General features: G+C 31.5%; 1 protein-coding gene across 1 annotated transcript; it reads left to right on the forward strand.

Moving 5' to 3' along the window:
* Positions 1-8,400: 8,400 nt before the first annotated feature.
* Positions 8,401-14,101, forward strand: LOC111639092 (gastrula zinc finger protein XlCGF49.1-like). Its single transcript, XM_023384871.1, has 3 exons — positions 8,401-8,501; positions 12,485-12,945; positions 13,295-14,101. The coding sequence occupies exons 2-3, from the start codon at positions 12,930-12,932 to the stop codon at positions 13,828-13,830; spliced, it is 552 nt and encodes a 183-aa protein (XP_023240639.1). The 5' UTR covers positions 8,401-8,501; positions 12,485-12,929; the 3' UTR covers positions 13,831-14,101.
* Positions 14,102-20,139: the final 6,038 nt, after the last annotated feature.

The following is a 20,139-nucleotide window of genomic DNA, read 5'->3' on the forward strand; positions in this document are numbered from 1 at the left end:
GAGAAATTGCTTTTGCTTTGGATAACTGAAAAACAGTGTGCCGGCGACAGCGTATCAGAAGAAATTATTTGCGAGAAAGTTAAAAGGATACATACTGATCTCATGAAAAATCAAGCAGAAACTAGTAAGGAAAGCGAGGTGTTTAAAGCCAGCCATTTTTTTTTACATGAGAACGGATTAATCATTTTTACATTACTTCTTATGGGAAAGGTTGGTTTGGTATACGTCCTATTCGGTATAAGTCCAAACACCAGGAACGGATTAAGGTCGTATACCGAGGTTCCACTGTACTTCCGAAAAATCCTGAAGAAGAGAGAAAAGCAATCGACATTAAACAAATTCTTTAACCCTTTCAAACGGAAAAGACATGACTAATAAAAATGCAAGACTGTGTATGTACATATTTTTATTATTACATATAAATAAACGTAGTAAGAAAGTATATATTTTTTATTTTTGGGGTCTCCAGAACGAATTACAGTAATTAAATTTCCATTAAAACCTATGGTAAATCGATAATCGGTTAATTAACGAACAAATTCTTGGAACAGATTATGTTTGTTAACCGATCACGCACTGTATATATTTTTTTTCCCATACGTTAAAAGTAGATTATATTCAAATTTTTTTCGGTTAAATTTTACAATCCTACAATCTCCCTATGTCATACTTCCGCTCCTCGTACGAGATCTCGTTGGCGAATGTTACCTACTGTTTAAAATTTGCATATTTAAACGCTGATTGTACGGAGTTTGTTACTGTCCATGAATGACGGTATAGTTCGATTCCATTCTAAGGGATTTTTTTCCAAGATTTGGAGCTTTTGGAGGTAATCTTGGATGTTTTATTTTCGTTTTAATAATAATGTATTTATTTTTTAAAAATATTTAACAATAAATTTTATTTTAATAATTTTAATGTCAACATTATGTAGTTTGAAATAGTTTTATTTGTTTTAAAGTAGTATTAAGATTTTACTTCACACCAAAATGTAAATAATAGATGTTTTGGTTTCGATTTCCTTCTTTTAATTTTATGGTTAAAAATATCAACCAGCAGTACTCTCGCTATGAATTACGTATATCCATATTATAATTAACTAAAATAATTAATATTTATCAATAAAACATTTTTTTATAATAATTAAAACAAAAATTTTAAATGTGTAGGGTTTATTGCGAGCGGAATCTTCTGATTTCCGAAACTTTAGAGTGGAATCACTAGTTCGATTGCGTTTCCATTTAGGGTTAGGTTTACCCTACGTATCCAAGATGGCAGCGGGCGCCAATTCGGTCGATGCTTCCGGTCGCCATCTTGTTTTCGCATGCACATATGCAAACAAGATGGCGACTGTCGACAACAACCAAAACGCGTCTATATTTAAACTTTTTTTTTTTTTTAATGTAAATTTTCTACTTACTTTTTCCCGTGCCTTTTGGTTTCATTTCCTACTTTTGGATCGGAGACGAAAAATAAAATTCACCATACTACCTGAAAACCATTGATAACCGGAGGTAGTGAATTACGAGATTGGATACATCAGTGGTTCGAACAGGATTTGCCTGGAGTGCAAGTATAAGTTTATGGGGAATTGCAGCCTCGCGCCTCACTTCGCTCGCCGCTTCGGCATACAAATATAACATCACCTAGGTCAGACATGGCCAACATACGGCCTGCGGGCCAGATCTCCATTACAAATCTCTTAAGTACAGCATAGAATGTTGATAAAGCATGATAATGTGAAAAATGTTTCTGTAATCTCTATATACAATTTAGTCTCTATCGGGTGACACCATAATGAGATCTCGCACCATCTCAAAATCTTCCTAGGGCAGCCTCTGGTTCGGCCCATGGAAAAAGTTTTCTTTCCAATTCGGCCCAGGGGCAAAAGCTGTTCGCCACTCCTGGTCTACACCGTAACCGAACTCAAAATTTGCATAATTCCTCATATTGTTCGAGTGGAAATTTTTGAAGAAAGTTTGCATACGAAACTGTCAGTATGATAAGCGCTATCTACATTTCATTTGTAAACGCACGTGCCGTCGAGGTTACCGGATGGGCCGCTATCTTGGATACCTAGGGTAAATCTAACCAGATGTGATATATCTCTGAATTCAGTCTATAGCCTACTTCCAGGTGCTATGACGAGTCACTCCCCATAGCGCCTGGAAGTAGGCTGTAGGCTCTGTTAGGCCTATCGCGTGTTTAATTAACAGACAGTGCAGCACGATGATCAGACGTTCTAATGATATTTATCGTGAAAGAATAAAGAAAAATCCGACGGCCGACCATTTGTGAGATATTTGCCGTCAAATGTCGAACCCACCGGCAGCAGTTCCGTTTGCCATCTTGCTTGTGGACGTCCATGCTTGCAAGACAGTGTTGAATGCTATGTTAAGTTTAAAGGAACTTTCCTAAATCTGTCTGTCGGAGCTGTCAGAAATATGAGAAAGTGAAATGCAACTTTTCAATTTTAATTAAACTTCAGGCTTGAGTTTGGATGGTTCTTATACTATAATACAAAAATGTCAAAGCAAAAGTGTTTAAGCATTACTAAAAAGCTGTGTTGCGGGAATTTGATAAATGCTAAAAAAGAGAGACATTGCAGCAAAATTTGGAATTCCTGTGAGTATATTATCAACCATAATAACAAATAGTCAATGAAGCAAGACCTACAGCAAAACGTGCTAGAACCTGTGTTTATGTCGATGTAGATGGGGCATTTTTAATGTTCTTAAATAAGTGTGAAGCATATTACGAAGAGAACACGTTTTAATTGTTCACTGTAACGAAAAATTACAAATCATTTTATGAAAATGTAATTAAAATAACTTGTATTTTAACAATTAAATGTAAACTTGCTTAAAATTAAAATTACGTTTGTATTCACTTAAAGTACATAAAATAGTATTTTAACGTAACTTTTTCGCTATTTTATTTACCAGAAAGTATGAATGCTGTATGTAATGAAATTTCCTTATAGCAAATTTCTTCAGGATTTAGCGACTTTGTCATATGGTAATTTCAGAATTTCTTGTATGTTTTGTTTATACTTATGGTATCTATTATTCATATAGTGATAAAGATTTTGAAGGGGGTGTTGAGTTTCGTTGGACGTCCAAAGATGGGAGAAGGTTACAGAATCTTGGACAAACTGGAACAAGAAGGGAAGGGGGGTAAAAATTCTAAGTAAATTTTGTTCACCCTGTTTGAAGTTTAATAACGCTTGTTCTTATTGTCGAAGATTTCTGAAAGTTTGCAGGGAGGTTTCTGTATTAGGGGATTAACGCTATTAAATTTTGGTGGTTAAAGGGGAAAGAGTGTCATATCTCGAATAGGGTCACACTTAATGACAATTTTACTCGTTATCGACATTTCCAATTTTTTTATAACACCAAGCCTACCCTCAAAATTATTTTTTTTGCCATTTTATTATAATTAAAAGTATAAAAAGTTATTTTTAAGACAATATCGTAACAGATGGCGCCACAAATTGTTGCCAAGAAAGTTAATCAACTGGTTGCTGCATTTTTTCATTTTGAAGACGAAATTTAACATTCTTATTAAATATTTTCAAGTTGACTCTAACTCATTACTTCCAATTTAATATGCATTCTTACTTAATTCAAATGCAACTTTGACTTTATATGAAATAAGTTAAAGTCATTTATTTTCATCACTTTAAATATCAAAATAATTTTCCCGAGTAACTATACAAGTTTAAAATAATAACAATTTTAGGCAAACCTCGTAATTTTTTATGTTTAAGGTTTTACCATTCGTTTTGATATTTACTTTTAATTGTCATTCCAATTTTCTTTTTTCAAATTCGTTTGGAAATATGCAGTGACTGTCATTAAGCGAATTCAGAAAGAAATGTAATTAGAACTTTTAATTTTCTGATATTTATATAAATCTTATATTATTTCTTGTCTTTGAAAACGAAATAATAACATATTTATTTCACTTAATGATTCTAATTTAGAGTAGAAAAGTACAGAAACAAAATCGACGTAACAAATGGTCATGGAACATATCACATTTATTTCAATTTAAAATTTAGTTATAAGATTGAATATTTCAATTGATTGACCAAAAGATTGAATATTTCAATATCTTGATGGATTGTCTCTTCACTCCACTCCAGCACAGCGTTGAATTTGTTTGGCAGTGATTGTCCATTAATAGTTTTTCTGTGGTGTTTGCCAATTTTCTGATCATATATGGACATTCTCCATACATATTTCCATCATTAAACACGTGTCTTCCATCTCCATAGGCTGCCGTTTATGCCCAAACCATAACACTTCCTTCTCCATGTTTAAGGAAAAACATGTGCCAATAGATATTCTGTTCACAGTTCTACCAACAGAGCCAAGTTGTTAAATTTGCAGTCGACTGAAAATATTACAAGCTTGAACTACTCGTAATCTTTTATGTTTCATATTACAAGTAGTTAATCAATGTAAACTTTTACAATAACAAAATGTAGTTTTATTCCAGTTTAGACTTATTTTTTTACATACCATTTACATTCTGTATAGATATTTTTGGTATAGACATGATTTTAGAAGAATTTAAAAAATTCACTATTGACTCTTCACAAAAAATTTTAAATTACCAAAATATATTTTTTAAAAGTTCATTGGTATTTTATTAAATCTGCAAATATCAAATAATTTAAAAAGAGAATTTATATATATTAAAAGATTTAGCGTAGAGAATAGGAATTTTAATCACTGTACAATCAATATACATTGAATATGAGTTTTTCTGATATTTAAGGTCGTTTTATTTTATTTTTCTATTTAGCTAATTTTCAATCTGGAAATACGGAAAACAAACTAAAAATGAGAAGAACGAAATTCAATCTTGCAACAATGAAATCCATGATTCAGTCTTAACAATTTGAATTTTATACGTTCCAACGTTGTGATTTCCTCTTATGGAGAAGGGAGTTATGAGGGAGTATACTTAACACAATTCTTATAAAAAATCAATATTCTTTTTATCTGAATATAACATATTATACAACTTTGCATTTAACAATAGGAATAAATAAGAATATGAATTATACATTCTAATATTAAAAGTCATGTAAAATTAAATTTTATATAATTTATCTCACGTATGTTGTTATTACTTTCAGTTGTTCTTTGGATGAAACACAAGATTTAGAAGAAAATATTTTCCAAGATTAAAGAAAAACTTGAATATTAGAAATACTGCTTTACTTCAGTGCTCTTCATTTAAAAACATGAAAGAAGCAAAAGGTCTACTGCAACGATACAAAAAAGAAAATTCATTACGATATAAAACACTTGAAAACTGTTTTTTACAGAAATTGTGTACTTTAAATATGTCGTGAATTGTGATTTAATATATTAGTGACTTTAAATATGTCGTGAACTGTGATTTAATATATTAGTGGCATAAAACATATACACTCGAACTTTATTATTTCTAAAATTAGTTTTTGTGTTTTGATGCAGAAATTTGTTTTTAGATATAAAAATTATTATTTGGTTAAATATTATTATTGATTTAATTATTGTTTTTATTTAAGAAATTTTTTATTGTATATGGATAAAATATTATTTAAAACAATTTTTTTAATTGCAGATAAAAGGAATCAAAAGAAACTTTTATGTAAACACTGTAAGAAGAATTTTGCAACTAGACAAAGTTTGCAAACTCATGAAAGAATCCATACTGGAGAAAAGCCATACAGTTGTAACGAGTGTAAACAGACGTTTAGACAAAAGGGAAACTTAACTGAACATCTTCGGACCCATACTGGAGAAAAGCCATACAGTTGTAACGAGTGTAAACAGACGTTTAGACAAAAGGGAAACTTAACTGAACATCTTCGGATCCATACTGGAGAAAAGCCATACAGTTGTAACGAGTGTAAACAGAAGTTCAGACAAAAGGGAAACTTACTTGCTCACTTTCGGATCCATACTGGAGAAAAGCCATACAGTTGTGACGAGTGTAAACAGAAGTTTAGACAAAAAGCGCATTTAATTAAACACTTTAGGACCCACAATAGACAAAAGCCCTGTGAATGTTAATTATGTCCACCAAAATTCATTCAAAACCAAGATCTAAAAGTACATTAGAATATTCACTTAGAAATTTCAAAGGAATATTATTTTTAATTTCTATTGATGTATAATGATTGAAAAATGTAGGCAAAACTGGTTTTAAATTAAAATTGTTTTTCCAATTTCCAAAAAGTTTGGACTAAAAAACATTACAATATTCATATTCAGACGTTATTCTCTTCGAATTCTATAATTATATTTAAAAAAAAGTAACACCCGTCGATTTCGATATTTTTAGCACCTGCATCTTTTTAAAACAAAATTTTAATATTTTCGAATTTGCTGAAATTTTCTAATTGCAATTTTCTGTTTGAATATACAAAGGAAAGTTTATGTAGAAATTTGTTGGAAACCGATTTCGTTATTCATTGTCATAACTCATATCAATACCTGACTTGTTGTTATTCTATATATAATTAAAATGGCTTTATGTAAAACGTTCTTGAATAAAAACTCTATATATTATGGAACTTTGAGCACGTCCAAAATTTACCTATTTTTTAACTAATAAGTGTTGTCCTGTTAAGTAAATGTTTTGGTGTTTATAACCCATATTTTACATCTGATATGAAAATTTATGCAATAAGTCAATTTTTTGGGCTGTAATTTGAAAAAAATTATTAAAGCAATAAATTTTCACTGTTGGCTGTCAGTCTGTCCTCTAATATCAATAACTGAGTTAAATAAAGGTTGTGATCTGATGCCAACAGAGTACTGGCAGGAGGCTCCAATGAACTATATACGAACTAACGCTTTAGACCAGAAGTCACGTTATTTCTTAATTTATCTTGTTTTAAATTAAAATATTAAAACGGGTTTTTAAAAATTAAAAATGAAAACTATTTTAAATTTTATCCAGTTGTTTATTATATTTATGTTTGTATAATTGTTAATTCGTGGGGAGATATGAAGCTTTAGCTTAAGTTCAACAATAAGACAAGTTTAATGACATTAATATGTATGACTATAAATGATGATTGACAACTTAACCAGATTAGTGTTTTCTAACAGATAGAGTATTATTTGGCTTTTTACAACCTGCCCTCCTCCCCATTCCTATTTTCAGCGTCTTTATTCGATGCTTACGATACTCTGAAAGAGTATTTGAATCTATTCTTTTTAGTTTTAAAATATTTCGTACGTAATTAATTCTTTCAGAATATTGAAGGCGAAACAATGTTTTTGTAAGGTTGGTTAAAGTCAACGGTGTCCATTATTTAGAGTGTCCACTATTTAGAGGAATAGATGTCCTATTTGAAAGGTCTGGGGATTGTAAAAATGTCCATTAATTAAGTACAGATGTTCATTAATGGAAGTTTCACTGTACGGTATTTTCTAACATAACAAATTTATAATGTTAACCGTTTATCATGATAATTATATTTTCCAGGTTCTTGTATTTTAATTTATTCCTTTTCTGGCTGTTAAAGTGACAAAAGGAAACATAATTTTGCCCCTTTTTGACGTGTAATTTAAAAAGGGAGACAGCAGAATCGTGTGCGTGTGCATGTTTTGGCCTGTATTTTGATTTTTATTGCGGGATCCTAGAGATTTGGCGCAAATTACTTCTATACATGAGGTATTGATGCTATTGTTTTGATATTATATGTCAAAGGGAAGGAAAGATAGAGAAGTAGGGAATTATACGCGAATGGTGGCAGACTTAATTTTACTCATTAGTAGCAGTGGCATGTCGTCATTAGAAGCAGTGGAAGTGCCGCTTCCCTTGTATTTTATAAAAAATAAATACATATTAATTTCTATTANATGGAAAAGGTTGGTTTGGTATACGTCCTATTCGGTATAAGTCCAAACACCAGGAACGGATTAAGGTCGTATACCGAGGTTCCACTGTACTTCCGAAAAATCCTGAAGAAGAGAGAAAAGCAATCGACATTAAACAAATTCTTTAACCCTTTCAAACGGAAAAGACATGACTAATAAAAATGCAAGACTGTGTATGTACATATTTTTATTATTACATATAAATAAACGTAGTAAGAAAGTATATATTTTTTATTTTTGGGGTCTCCAGAACGAATTACAGTAATTAAATTTCCATTAAAACCTATGGTAAATCGATAATCGGTTAATTAACGAACAAATTCTTGGAACAGATTATGTTTGTTAACCGATCACGCACTGTATATATTTTTTTCCCATACGTTAAAAGTAGATTATATTCAAATTTTTTTCGGTTAAATTTTACAATCCTACAATCTCCCTATGTCATACTTCCGCTCCTCGTACGAGATCTCTTTGGCGAATGTTACCTACTCTTTAAAATTTGCATATTTAAACGCTGATTGTACGGAGTTTGTTACTGTCCATGAATGACGGTATAGTTCGATTCCATTCTAAGGGATTTTTTTCCAAGATTTGGAGCTTTTGGAGGTAATCTTGGATGTTTTATTTTCGTTTTAATAATAATGTATTTATTTTTTAAAAATATTTAACAATAAATTTTATTTTAATAATTTTAATGTCAACATTATGTAGTTTGAAATAGTTTTATTTGTTTTAAAGTAGTATTAAGATTTTACTTCACACCAAAATGTAAATAATAGATGTTTTGGTTTCGATTTCCTTCTTTTAATTTTATGGTTAAAAATATCAACCAGCAGTACTCTCGCTATGAATTACGTATATCCATATTATAATTAACTAAAATAATTAATATTTATCAATAAAACATTTTTTTATAATAATTAAAACAAAAATTTTAAATGTGTAGGGTTTATTGCGAGCGGAATCTTCTGATTTCCGAAACTTTAGAGTGGAATCACTAGTTCGATTGCGTTTCCATTTAGGGTTAGGTTTACGCTACGTATCCAAGATGGCAGCGGGCGCCAATTCGGTCGATGCTTCCGGTCGCCATCTTGTTTTCGCATGCACATATGCAAACAAGATGGCGACTGTCGACAACAACCAAAACGCGTCTATATTTAAACTTTTTTTTTTTTTTAATGTAAATTTTCTACTTACTTTTTCCCGTGCCTTTTGGTTTCATTTCCTACTTTTGGATCGGAGACGAAAAATAAAATTCACCATACTACCTGAAAACCATTGATAACCGGAGGTAGTGAATTACGAGATTGGATACATCAGTGGTTCGAACAGGATTTGCCTGGAGTGCAAGTATAAGTTTATGGGGAATTGCAGCCTCGCGCCTCACTTCGCTCGCCGCTTCGGCATACAAATATAACATCACCTAGGTCAGACATGGCCAACATACGGCCTGCGGGCCAGATCTCCATTACAAATCTCTTAAGTACAGCATAGAATGTTGATAAAGCATGATAATGTGAAAAATGTTTCTGTAATCTCTATATACAATTTAGTCTCTATCGGGTGACACCATAATGAGATCTCGCACCATCTCAAAATCTTCCTAGGGCAGCCTCTGGTTCGGCCCATGGAAAAAGTTTTCTTTCCAATTCGGCCCAGGGGCAAAAGCTGTTCGCCACTCCTGGTCTACACCGTAACCGAACTCAAAATTTGCATAATTCCTCATATTGTTCGAGTGGAAATTTTTGAAGAAAGTTTGCATACGAAACTGTCAGTATGATAAGCGCTATCTACATTTCATTTGTAAACGCACGTGCCGTCGAGGTTACCGGATGGGCCGCTATCTTGGATACCTAGGGTAAATCTAACCAGATGTGATATATCTCTGAATTCAGTCTATAGCCTACTTCCAGGTGCTATGACGAGTCACTCCCCATAGCGCCTGGAAGTAGGCTGTAGGCTCTGTTAGGCCTATCGCGTGTTTAATTAACAGACAGTGCAGCACGATGATCAGACGTTCTAATGATATTTATCGTGAAAGAATAAAGAAAAATCCGACGGCCGACCATTTGTGAGATATTTGCCGTCAAATGTCGAACCCACCGGCAGCAGTTCCGTTTGCCATCTTGCTTGTGGACGTCCATGCTTGCAAGACAGTGTTGAATGCTATGTTAAGTTTAAAGGAACTTTCCTAAATCTGTCTGTCGGAGCTGTCAGAAATATGAGAAAGTGAAATGCAACTTTTCAATTTTAATTAAACTTCAGGCTTGAGTTTGGATGGTTCTTATACTATAATACAAAAATGTCAAAGCAAAAGTGTTTAAGCATTACTAAAAAGCTGTGTTGCGGGAATTTGATAAATGCTAAAAAAGAGAGACATTGCAGCAAAATTTGGAATTCCTGTGAGTATATTATCAACCATAATAACAAATAGTCAATGAAGCAAGACCTACAGCAAAACGTGCTAGAACCTGTGTTTATGTCGATGTAGATGGGGCATTTTTAATGTTCTTAAATAAGTGTGAAGCATATTACGAAGAGAACACGTTTTAATTGTTCACTGTAACGAAAAATTACAAATCATTTTATGAAAATGTAATTAAAATAACTTGTATTTTAACAATTAAATGTAAACTTGCTTAAAATTAAAATTACGTTTGTATTCACTTAAAGTACATAAAATAGTATTTTAACGTAATTTTTTCGCTATTTTATTTACCAGAAAGTATGAATGCTGTATGTAATGAAATTTCCTTATAGCGAATTTCTTCAGGATTTAGCGACTTTGTCATATGGTAATTTCAGAATTTCTTGTATGTTTTGTTTATACTTATGGTATCTATTATTCATATAGTGATAAAGATTTTGAAGGGGGTGTTGAGTTTCGTTGGACGTCCAAAGATGGGAGAAGGTTACAGAATCTTGGACAAACTGGAACAAGAAGGGAAGGGGGGTAAAAATTCTAAGTAAATTTTGTTCACCCTGTTTGAAGTTTAATAACGCTTGTTCTTATTGTCGAAGATTTCTGAAAGTTTGCAGGGAGGTTTCTGTATTAGGGGATTAACGCTATTAAATTTTGGTGGTTAAAGGGGAAAGAGTGTCATATCTCGAATAGGGTCACACTTAATGACAATTTTACTCGTTATCGACATTTCCAATTTTTTTATAACACCAAGCCTACCCTCAAAATTATTTTTTTTGCCATTTTATTATAATTAAAAGTATAAAAAGTTATTTTTAAGACAATATCGTAACAGATGGCGCCACAAATTGTTGCCAAGAAAGTTAATCAACTGGTTGCTGCATTTTTTCATTTTGAAGACGAAATTTAACATTCTTATTAAATATTTTCAAGTTGACTCTAACTCATTACTTCCAATTTAATATGCATTCTTACTTAATTCAAATGCAACTTTGACTTTATATGAAATAAGTTAAAGTCATTTATTTTCATCACTTTAAATATCAAAATAATTTTCCCGAGTAACTATACAAGTTTAAAATAATAACAATTTTAGGCAAACCTCGTAATTTTTTATGTTTAAGGTTTTACCATTCGTTTTGATATTTACTTTTAATTGTCATTCCAATTTTCTTTTTTCAAATTCGTTTGGAAATATGCAGTGACTGTCATTAAGCGAATTCAGAAAGAAATGTAATTAGAACTTTTAATTTTCTGATATTTATATAAATCTTATATTATTTCTTGTCTTTGAAAACGAAATAATAACATATTTATTTCACTTAATGATTCTAATTTAGAGTAGAAAAGTACAGAAACAAAATCGACGTAACAAATGGTCATGGAACATATCACATTTATTTCAATTTAAAATTTAGTTATAAGATTGAATATTTCAATTGATTGACCAAAAGATTGAATATTTCAATATCTTGATGGATTGTCTCTTCACTCCACTCCAGCACAGCGTTGAATTTGTTTGGCAGTGATTGTCCATTAATAGTTTTTCTGTGGTGTTTGCCAATTTTCTGATCATATATGGACATTCTCCATACATATTTCCATCATTAAACACGTGTCTTCCATCTCCATAGGCTGCCGTTTATGCCCAAACCATAACACTTCCTTCTCCATGTTTAAGGAAAAACATGTGCCAATAGATATTCTGTTCACAGTTCTACCAACAGAGCCAAGTTGTTAAATTTGCAGTCGACTGAAAATATTACAAGCTTGAACTACTCGTAATCTTTTATGTTTCATATTACAAGTAGTTAATCAATGTAAACTTTTACAATAACAAAATGTAGTTTTATTCCAGTTTAGACTTATTTTTTTACATACCATTTACATTCTGTATAGATATTTTTGGTATAGACATGATTTTAGAAGAATTTAAAAAATTCACTATTGACTCTTCACAAAAAATTTTAAATTACCAAAATATATTTTTTAAAAGTTCATTGGTATTTTATTAAATCTGCAAATATCAAATAATTTAAAAAGAGAATTTATATATATTAAAAGATTTAGCGTAGAGAATAGGAATTTTAATCACTGTACAATCAATATACATTGAATATGAGTTTTTCTGATATTTAAGGTCGTTTTATTTTATTTTTCTATTTAGCTAATTTTCAATCTGGAAATACGGAAAACAAACTAAAAATGAGAAGAACGAAATTCAATCTTGCAACAATGAAATCCATGATTCAGTCTTAACAATTTGAATTTTATACGTTCCAACGTTGTGATTTCCTCTTATGGAGAAGGGAGTTATGAGGGAGTATACTTAACACAATTCTTATAAAAAATCAATATTCTTTTTATCTGAATATAACATATTATACAACTTTGCATTTAACAATAGGAATAAATAAGAATATGAATTATACATTCTAATATTAAAAGTCATGTAAAATTAAATTTTATATAATTTATCTCACGTATGTTGTTATTACTTTCAGTTGTTCTTTGGATGAAACACAAGATTTAGAAGAAAATATTTTCCAAGATTAAAGAAAAACTTGAATATTAGAAATACTGCTTTACTTCAGTGCTCTTCATTTAAAAACATGAAAGAAGCAAAAGGTCTACTGCAACGATACAAAAAAGAAAATTCATTACGATATAAAACACTTGAAAACTGTTTTTTACAGAAATTGTGTACTTTAAATATGTCGTGAATTGTGATTTAATATATTAGTGACTTTAAATATGTCGTGAACTGTGATTTAATATATTAGTGGCATAAAACATATACACTCGAACTTTATTATTTCTAAAATTAGTTTTTGTGTTTTGATGCAGAAATTTGTTTTTAGATATAAAAATTATTATTTGGTTAAATATTATTATTGATTTAATTATTGTTTTTATTTAAGAAATTTTTTATTGTATATGGATAAAATATTATTTAAAACAATTTTTTTAATTGCAGATAAAAGGAATCAAAAGAAACTTTTATGTAAACACTGTAAGAAGAATTTTGCAACTAGACAAAGTTTGCAAACTCATGAAAGAATCCATACTGGAGAAAAGCCATACAGTTGTAACGAGTGTAAACAGACGTTTAGACAAAAGGGAAACTTAACTGAACATCTTCGGACCCATACTGGAGAAAAGCCATACAGTTGTAACGAGTGTAAACAGAAGTTTAGACAAAAGGGAAACTTAACTGAACATCTTCGGATCCATACTGGAGAAAAGCCATACAGTTGTAACGAGTGTAAACAGACGTTTAGACAAAAGGGAAACTTAACTGAACATCTTCGGATCCATACTGGAGAAAAGCCATACAGTTGTAACGAGTGTAAACAGAAGTTCAGACAAAAGGGAAACTTACTTGCTCACTTTCGGATCCATACTGGAGAAAAGCCATACAGTTGTGACGAGTGTAAACAGAAGTTTAGACAAAAAGCGCATTTAATTAAACACTTTAGGACCCACAATAGACAAAAGCCCTGTGAATGTTAATTATGTCCACCAAAATTCATTCAAAACCAAGATCTAAAAGTACATTAGAATATTCACTTAGAAATTTCAAAGGAATATTATTTTTAATTTCTATTGATGTATAATGATTGAAAGATGTAGGCAAAACTGGTTTTAAATTAAAATTGTTTTTCCAATTTCCAAAAAGTTTGGACTAAAAAACATTACAATATTCATATTCAGACGTTATTCTCTTTGAATTTTATAATTATATTTAAAAAAAGTAACACCCATCGATTTCGATATTTTTAGCACCTGCATCTTTTTAAAACAAAATTTTAATATTTTCGAGTTTGCTGAAATTTTCTAATTGCAATTTTCTGTTTGAATATACAAAGGAAAGTTTATGTAGAAATTTGTTGGAAACCGATTTCGTTATTCATTGTCATAACTCATATCAATACCTGACTTGTTGTTATTCTATATATAATTAAAATGGCTTTATGTAAAACGTTCTTGAATAAAAACTCTATATATTATGGAACTTTGAGCACGTCCAAAATTTACCTATTTTTTAACTAATAAATGTTGTCCTGTTAAGTAAATGTTTTGGTGTTTATAACCCATATTTTACATCTGATATGAAAATTTATGCAATAAGTCAATTTTTTGGGCTGTAATTTGAAAAAAATTATTAAAGCAATAAATTTTCACTGTTGGCTGTCAGTCTGTCCTCTAATATCAATAACTGAGTTAAATAAAGGTTGTGATCTGATGCCAACAGAGTACTGGCAGGAGGCTCCAATGAACTATATACGAACTAACGCTTTAGACCAGAAGTCACGTTATTTCTTAATTTATCTTGTTTTAAATTAAAATATTAAAACGGGTTTTTAAAAATTAAAAATGAAAACTATTTTAAATTTTATCCAGTTGTTTATTATATTTATGTTTGTATAATTGTTAATTCGTGGGGAGATATGAAGCTTTAGCTTAAGTTCAACAATAAGACAAGTTTAATGACATTAATATGTATGACTATAAATGATGATTGACAACTTAACCAGATTAGTGTTTTCTAACAGATAGAGTATTATTTGGCTTTTTACAACCTACCCTCCTCCCCATTCCTATTTTCAGCGTCTTTATTCGATGCTTACGATACTCTGAAAGAGTATTTGAATCTATTCTTTTTAGTTTTAAAATATTTCGTACGTAATTAATTCTTTCAGAATATTGAAGGCGAAACAATGTTTTTGTAAGGTTGGTTAAAGTCAACGGTGTCCATTATTTAGAGTGTCCACTATTTAGAGGAATAGATGTCCTATTTGAAAGGTCTGGGGATTGTAAAAATGTCCATTAATTAAGTACAGATGTTCATTAATGGAAGTTTCACTGTACGGTATTTTCTAACATAACAAATTTATAATGTTAACCGTTTATCATGATAATTATATTTTCCAGGTTCTTGTATTTTAATTTATTCCTTTTCTGGCTGTTAAAGTGACAAAAGGAAACATAATTTTGCCCCTTTTTGACGTGTAATTTAAAAAGGGAGACAGCAGAATCGTGTGCGTGTGCATGTTTTGGCCTGTATTTTGATTTTTATTGCGGGATCCTAGAGATTTGGCGCAAATTACTTCTATACATGAGGTATTGATGCTATTGTTTTGATATTATATGTCAAAGGGAAGGAAAGATAGAGAAGTAGGGAATTATACGCGAATGGTGGCAGACTTAATTTTACTCATTAGTAGCAGTGGCATGTCGTCATTAGAAGCAGTGGAAGTGCCGCTTCCCTTGTATTTTATAAAAAATAAATACATATTAATTTTAATTATATGAAAATAATCGCACAATATTTTATTATAACTGCATTATGTATCTTATTACAAATTTCTATACTACACGTGAAAAAAAAAAAAATAATAAGATTGCTATTGTATATTCGAATATTAGTGGCAGAGTGGAATCTCTGTATTGTCAGATTCCAAAAAGCCAGATTTGCACATGCACTTTACAGAGCACCAACCTCGCTTGGTTTAGCCGGTAGAAGCCTACAATCTTAGGTTGATGCTACACATATAATGCTTCCAATTCCATCCGGGACCAGTTCTGGGCTGTTAGCCGCCTGCCCACTAGATATTTCGATTACGTGAATAATGAATAGATTTATAACTTAACCCAATCGATAAGAATTTACTGGTATGTTTTTACAATAGTTCTGTATAGTTGACAGGAGTTAAAAAAATCCATTAAAATATTTGATATATTTATTCCGCTTTCCGATTTTATATTACTCGCGGATTTCAATGTTAAACCAGTGCTATTACGATTTCGTATATCCCATCTCTAAGGGGATGTAGAAAAATCGAGTACAATTCTTGTATAATGTTAAAAAATTAACTGTTATTTCTACAGCATCATTTACAACTAAATTTAATGAATGAGAGTGATGCACGAGATACAGAAAAAGCTCTAGAATTTATTTTCCTTAAATTTACAATTTATGTATCTGTTTGTCATAAAAATTTGTCTTTCCATTTTTTTCCCAAGACTACAAATATTCTAGTACAAAGTAACTGGTTTCGACTTGATTCTACTTAAGTGGTTAAATAATTAAGCGATTAGAGAATTGGGGACATAAACAAAACCCTGATGAAAGAGCCAAAATTTTACTTAAACAAAAGCTTAACCGAACCATCTTTAGCCAAGTACAGTGGAGACTGATTTCTTCATATTATTAATGTAATAAAGACAGAAATTTTTCCACTTCAACGAGATTGACCGAAAAGTTGTAAATTTTGGAAATTTCTGAGGACACTTGGTCCTAAAACGAATTAGTTAGAAAACAAATGACTATTAAGTTTAACATATTTTGATTTTTACAGCTATGGTGAGAAACGTTTAAAATCTACAACAGCCCTGTTGCGTCCTTTGAGATATACTAGTGATGCAACAAAAGAGGTATTTGACATTGACCGGTATCGCCACCCTGGGGATTTGTCAGTCCGCCTGTATCCACGCTCTGCAACCGTCTTCGATTCCATCCATTAGCCACTCGTAGCAGTGGTATAGCATTGGTGTCAGCCGCCCGGGGCGAGGGAAAATTTCGCCACCTTATTTAGGTATCTCAATTTAAAAGACTAAAATTCAGTTTTGTCAAGAATAAGTAATGAAAAATTCCGTGCTAGTGTTGCCACCTTTTTAAAATCTCTGACCCGGACGGCAGGTGAGGTTTGTTCGAACAGAAGTTCCTGACGGAATGTCATTTTGCAATGCGAAGAATAATGTGCAGTGCATGCTGGTTCTAAACCAGTTACAGTTAGCGACTAGGGAGACTTGGATAGGAATAAGTGATCTAGCTCTATTGGATATTGGAAGTGTATATATACGAATAGATCGTACAAGCAAAAATAAAAAAAAAAAAGGTCGGCAGGTTGCACATGATATCCCCCGGACGGCGAGTCGATTCCCGGACTGTCCGGATGGTAACACTATTCCATGCTCAATTCAATCGGTCCGAATCGTAGGTGGACGAAGATATGAAATAAAATGGTTCAAATTCTTACAAGATACTAGAGAGGTTGAGGCACACGTATTTAGCCCAAAACGTGTACGGCTAACGAGTGAGCGCCGCCATCTGGCAGTTCTGGACCGTCGATGTTGGCGTTTGCTACCTGTAGCTTGGTGAGTACACGATCGGCTTAAACGTCTTCATTTTTTTTCGTGTTTGGGGTTAAAATTATGATTTATTTTATTAAAATAACGATTATTTAAGCATTTATAAATAACATTGTAAAGAAACAGACGATTTTAATCCAAAAATTATTTAATATTTTTAATGTAATGTGAAGTGTAAAACGTCCGTAAATTTTCCGATATACTTTTCCAAGCATCTTTCGGATTTTCATATGCATAGGGATTTATAGCCACTACTTCTCTTAACAGAAGTATGTCGTGAAAACAAGAAAACCGCATTTGAACTTTCCTACTGTTTCTCGGAGTTAACACGACGCTAATTATAGTAAAAAAATAATTATTTAGTGTTATTAAACATCATATAAATACTTTTAAACAGTTTAATTTGTTTATTTACCTTTCCTGGCTCCTCCCCATTCCTATTTTCAGCGTCTTTATTCGATGCTTACGATACTCTGAAAGAGTATTTGAATCTATTCTTTTTAGTTTTAAAATATTTCGTACGTAATTAATTCTTTCAGAATATTGAAGGCGAAACAATGTTTTTGTAAGGTTGGTTAAAGTCAACGGTGTCCATTATTTAGAGTGTCCACTATTTAGAGGAATAGATGTCCTATTTGAAAGGTCTGGGGATTGTAAAAATGTCCATTAATTAAGTACAGATGTTCATTAATGGAAGTTTCACTGTACGGTATTTTCTAACATAACAAATTTATAATGTTAACCGTTTATCATGATAATTATATTTTCCAGGTTCTTGTATTTTAATTTATTCCTTTTCTGGCTGTTAAAGTGACAAAAGGAAACATAATTTTGCCCCTTTTTGACGTGTAATTTAAAAAGGGAGACAGCAGAATCGTGTGCGTGTGCATGTTTTGGCCTGTATTTTGATTTTTATTGCGGGATCCTAGAGATTTGGCGCAAATTACTTCTATACATGAGGTATTGATGCTATTGTTTTGATATTATATGTCAAAGGGAAGGAAAGATAGAGAAGTAGGGAATTATACGCGAATGGTGGCAGACTTAATTTTACTCATTAGTAGCAGTGGCATGTCGTCATTAGAAGCAGTGGAAGTGCCGCTTCCCTTGTATTTTATAAAAAATAAATACATATTAATTTTAATTATATGAAAATAATCGCACAATATTTTATTATAACTGCATTATGTATCTTATTACAAATTTCTATACTACACGTGAAAAAAAAAAAAATAATAAGATTGCTATTGTATATTCGAATATTAGTGGCAGAGTGGAATCTCTGTATTGTCAGATTCCAAAAAGCCAGATTTGCACATGCACTTTACAGAGCACCAACNCTTAAGCTTGTTTTCGTCGCGGAGCAGCGCACCAAACGGCGGCCGCGTTTTCTGATAAATTATTTTTCTGCGAAAACTTCGTTGAACTTTGGAGACATCATTAATATAAATAATTTTTATGGCTGGCCGTTGAATAAGAAATGTTTCTTTCACAAGAAATGTATAAAATTAGTGCTGTATTAGACTTACGGTACCTAATTTACATACTGTACAGACGATAGTAAACTCAACTTACTCGCCTAAACTCTCCGTAGCGTGGTGCTGGACGGCGGAAAGTAGTTTGGCTGCCCGATGACGTTTTACCGAATTATAGGAGTTTTTTTTACCATGTTTGTACGGACACCGTCGCAATTTTTTCGCCGTCATATAGGAATCCGAACTATAGGAACCCGTGTTACTGTATATCAAATTATTCAAATTTCAAGACACCATTAAAAATAAAAACTGCATTACAGTGAACATTTTTTTTAGTTAACTGTATAAGTTGGCGACCCTACAGAAAGCCCGTCGCGACCCTCTTCTGGGTCGCGACCCATAGGTTGGGAACCCGTGCCCTAGACTATCACTGACACACACAATTGACTACGCACAATTGACTGATTGCCCTGGATGTAGGCTTCTTACAGAAACACAGCTTCCCTATCATCAAATGTCACGGCATGCCCTGATTAGTAGTATTTATAATTTTTTTAATTCAACCCATCTCCCAAAATTCAGGTTTTTGTCCTTTATAATACGTAATTCATATTTTTTTAAAATCATTTTTTAATAAAGTTTTATGACAGATGGCGCCACATATACTTTTTCCCTTAACCTATTCGTGTGATGGGGAAAGTCGTGCAAGAAAAGACCCCCTTGCCAGCTTTTTCTTTTCTTTGATGTTTGATCATTCGACATATATTGAGAAGCCGTCTTTGTCCATTTGTTAATATAATCAACAGCACTTTATTTTTTTTATTAATCAACAAAATACTTAGCTAGTTTTACAAAAACAAGTTTTTTTTTTTATCAAATCAATAGCTCACACCGAGTATTTGAACCATAAATGCTTTGAATACAGTCCTATATAATCAAATTGCTTAACATACATTTCGTAGATATTATTTTAAATAAAATAAGGAACAGAAAAAAAAATTAATTTGATTAAAACGAAATTTAATGAAACAAAACCTTTGTTTCATTAATTAATTAAAGAACAAGAATTTCAGAAGAGTTTCACGAATTCTGAAATGAATTTCATATTGAGCCATATGAATAAAAATAGAAGCAAAATCTTATATTTATGAGCATGAAGCAAATGCTTTTGAATGAAGGTTTTGCTTTAAGC

This window comes from Centruroides sculpturatus, unplaced genomic scaffold (genome assembly GCF_000671375.1).
Source record: "Centruroides sculpturatus isolate CEXI.00-Female unplaced genomic scaffold, Cexi_2.0 scaffold1071, whole genome shotgun sequence".
Lineage (NCBI taxonomy): Eukaryota > Metazoa > Arthropoda > Arachnida > Scorpiones > Buthidae > Centruroides > Centruroides sculpturatus.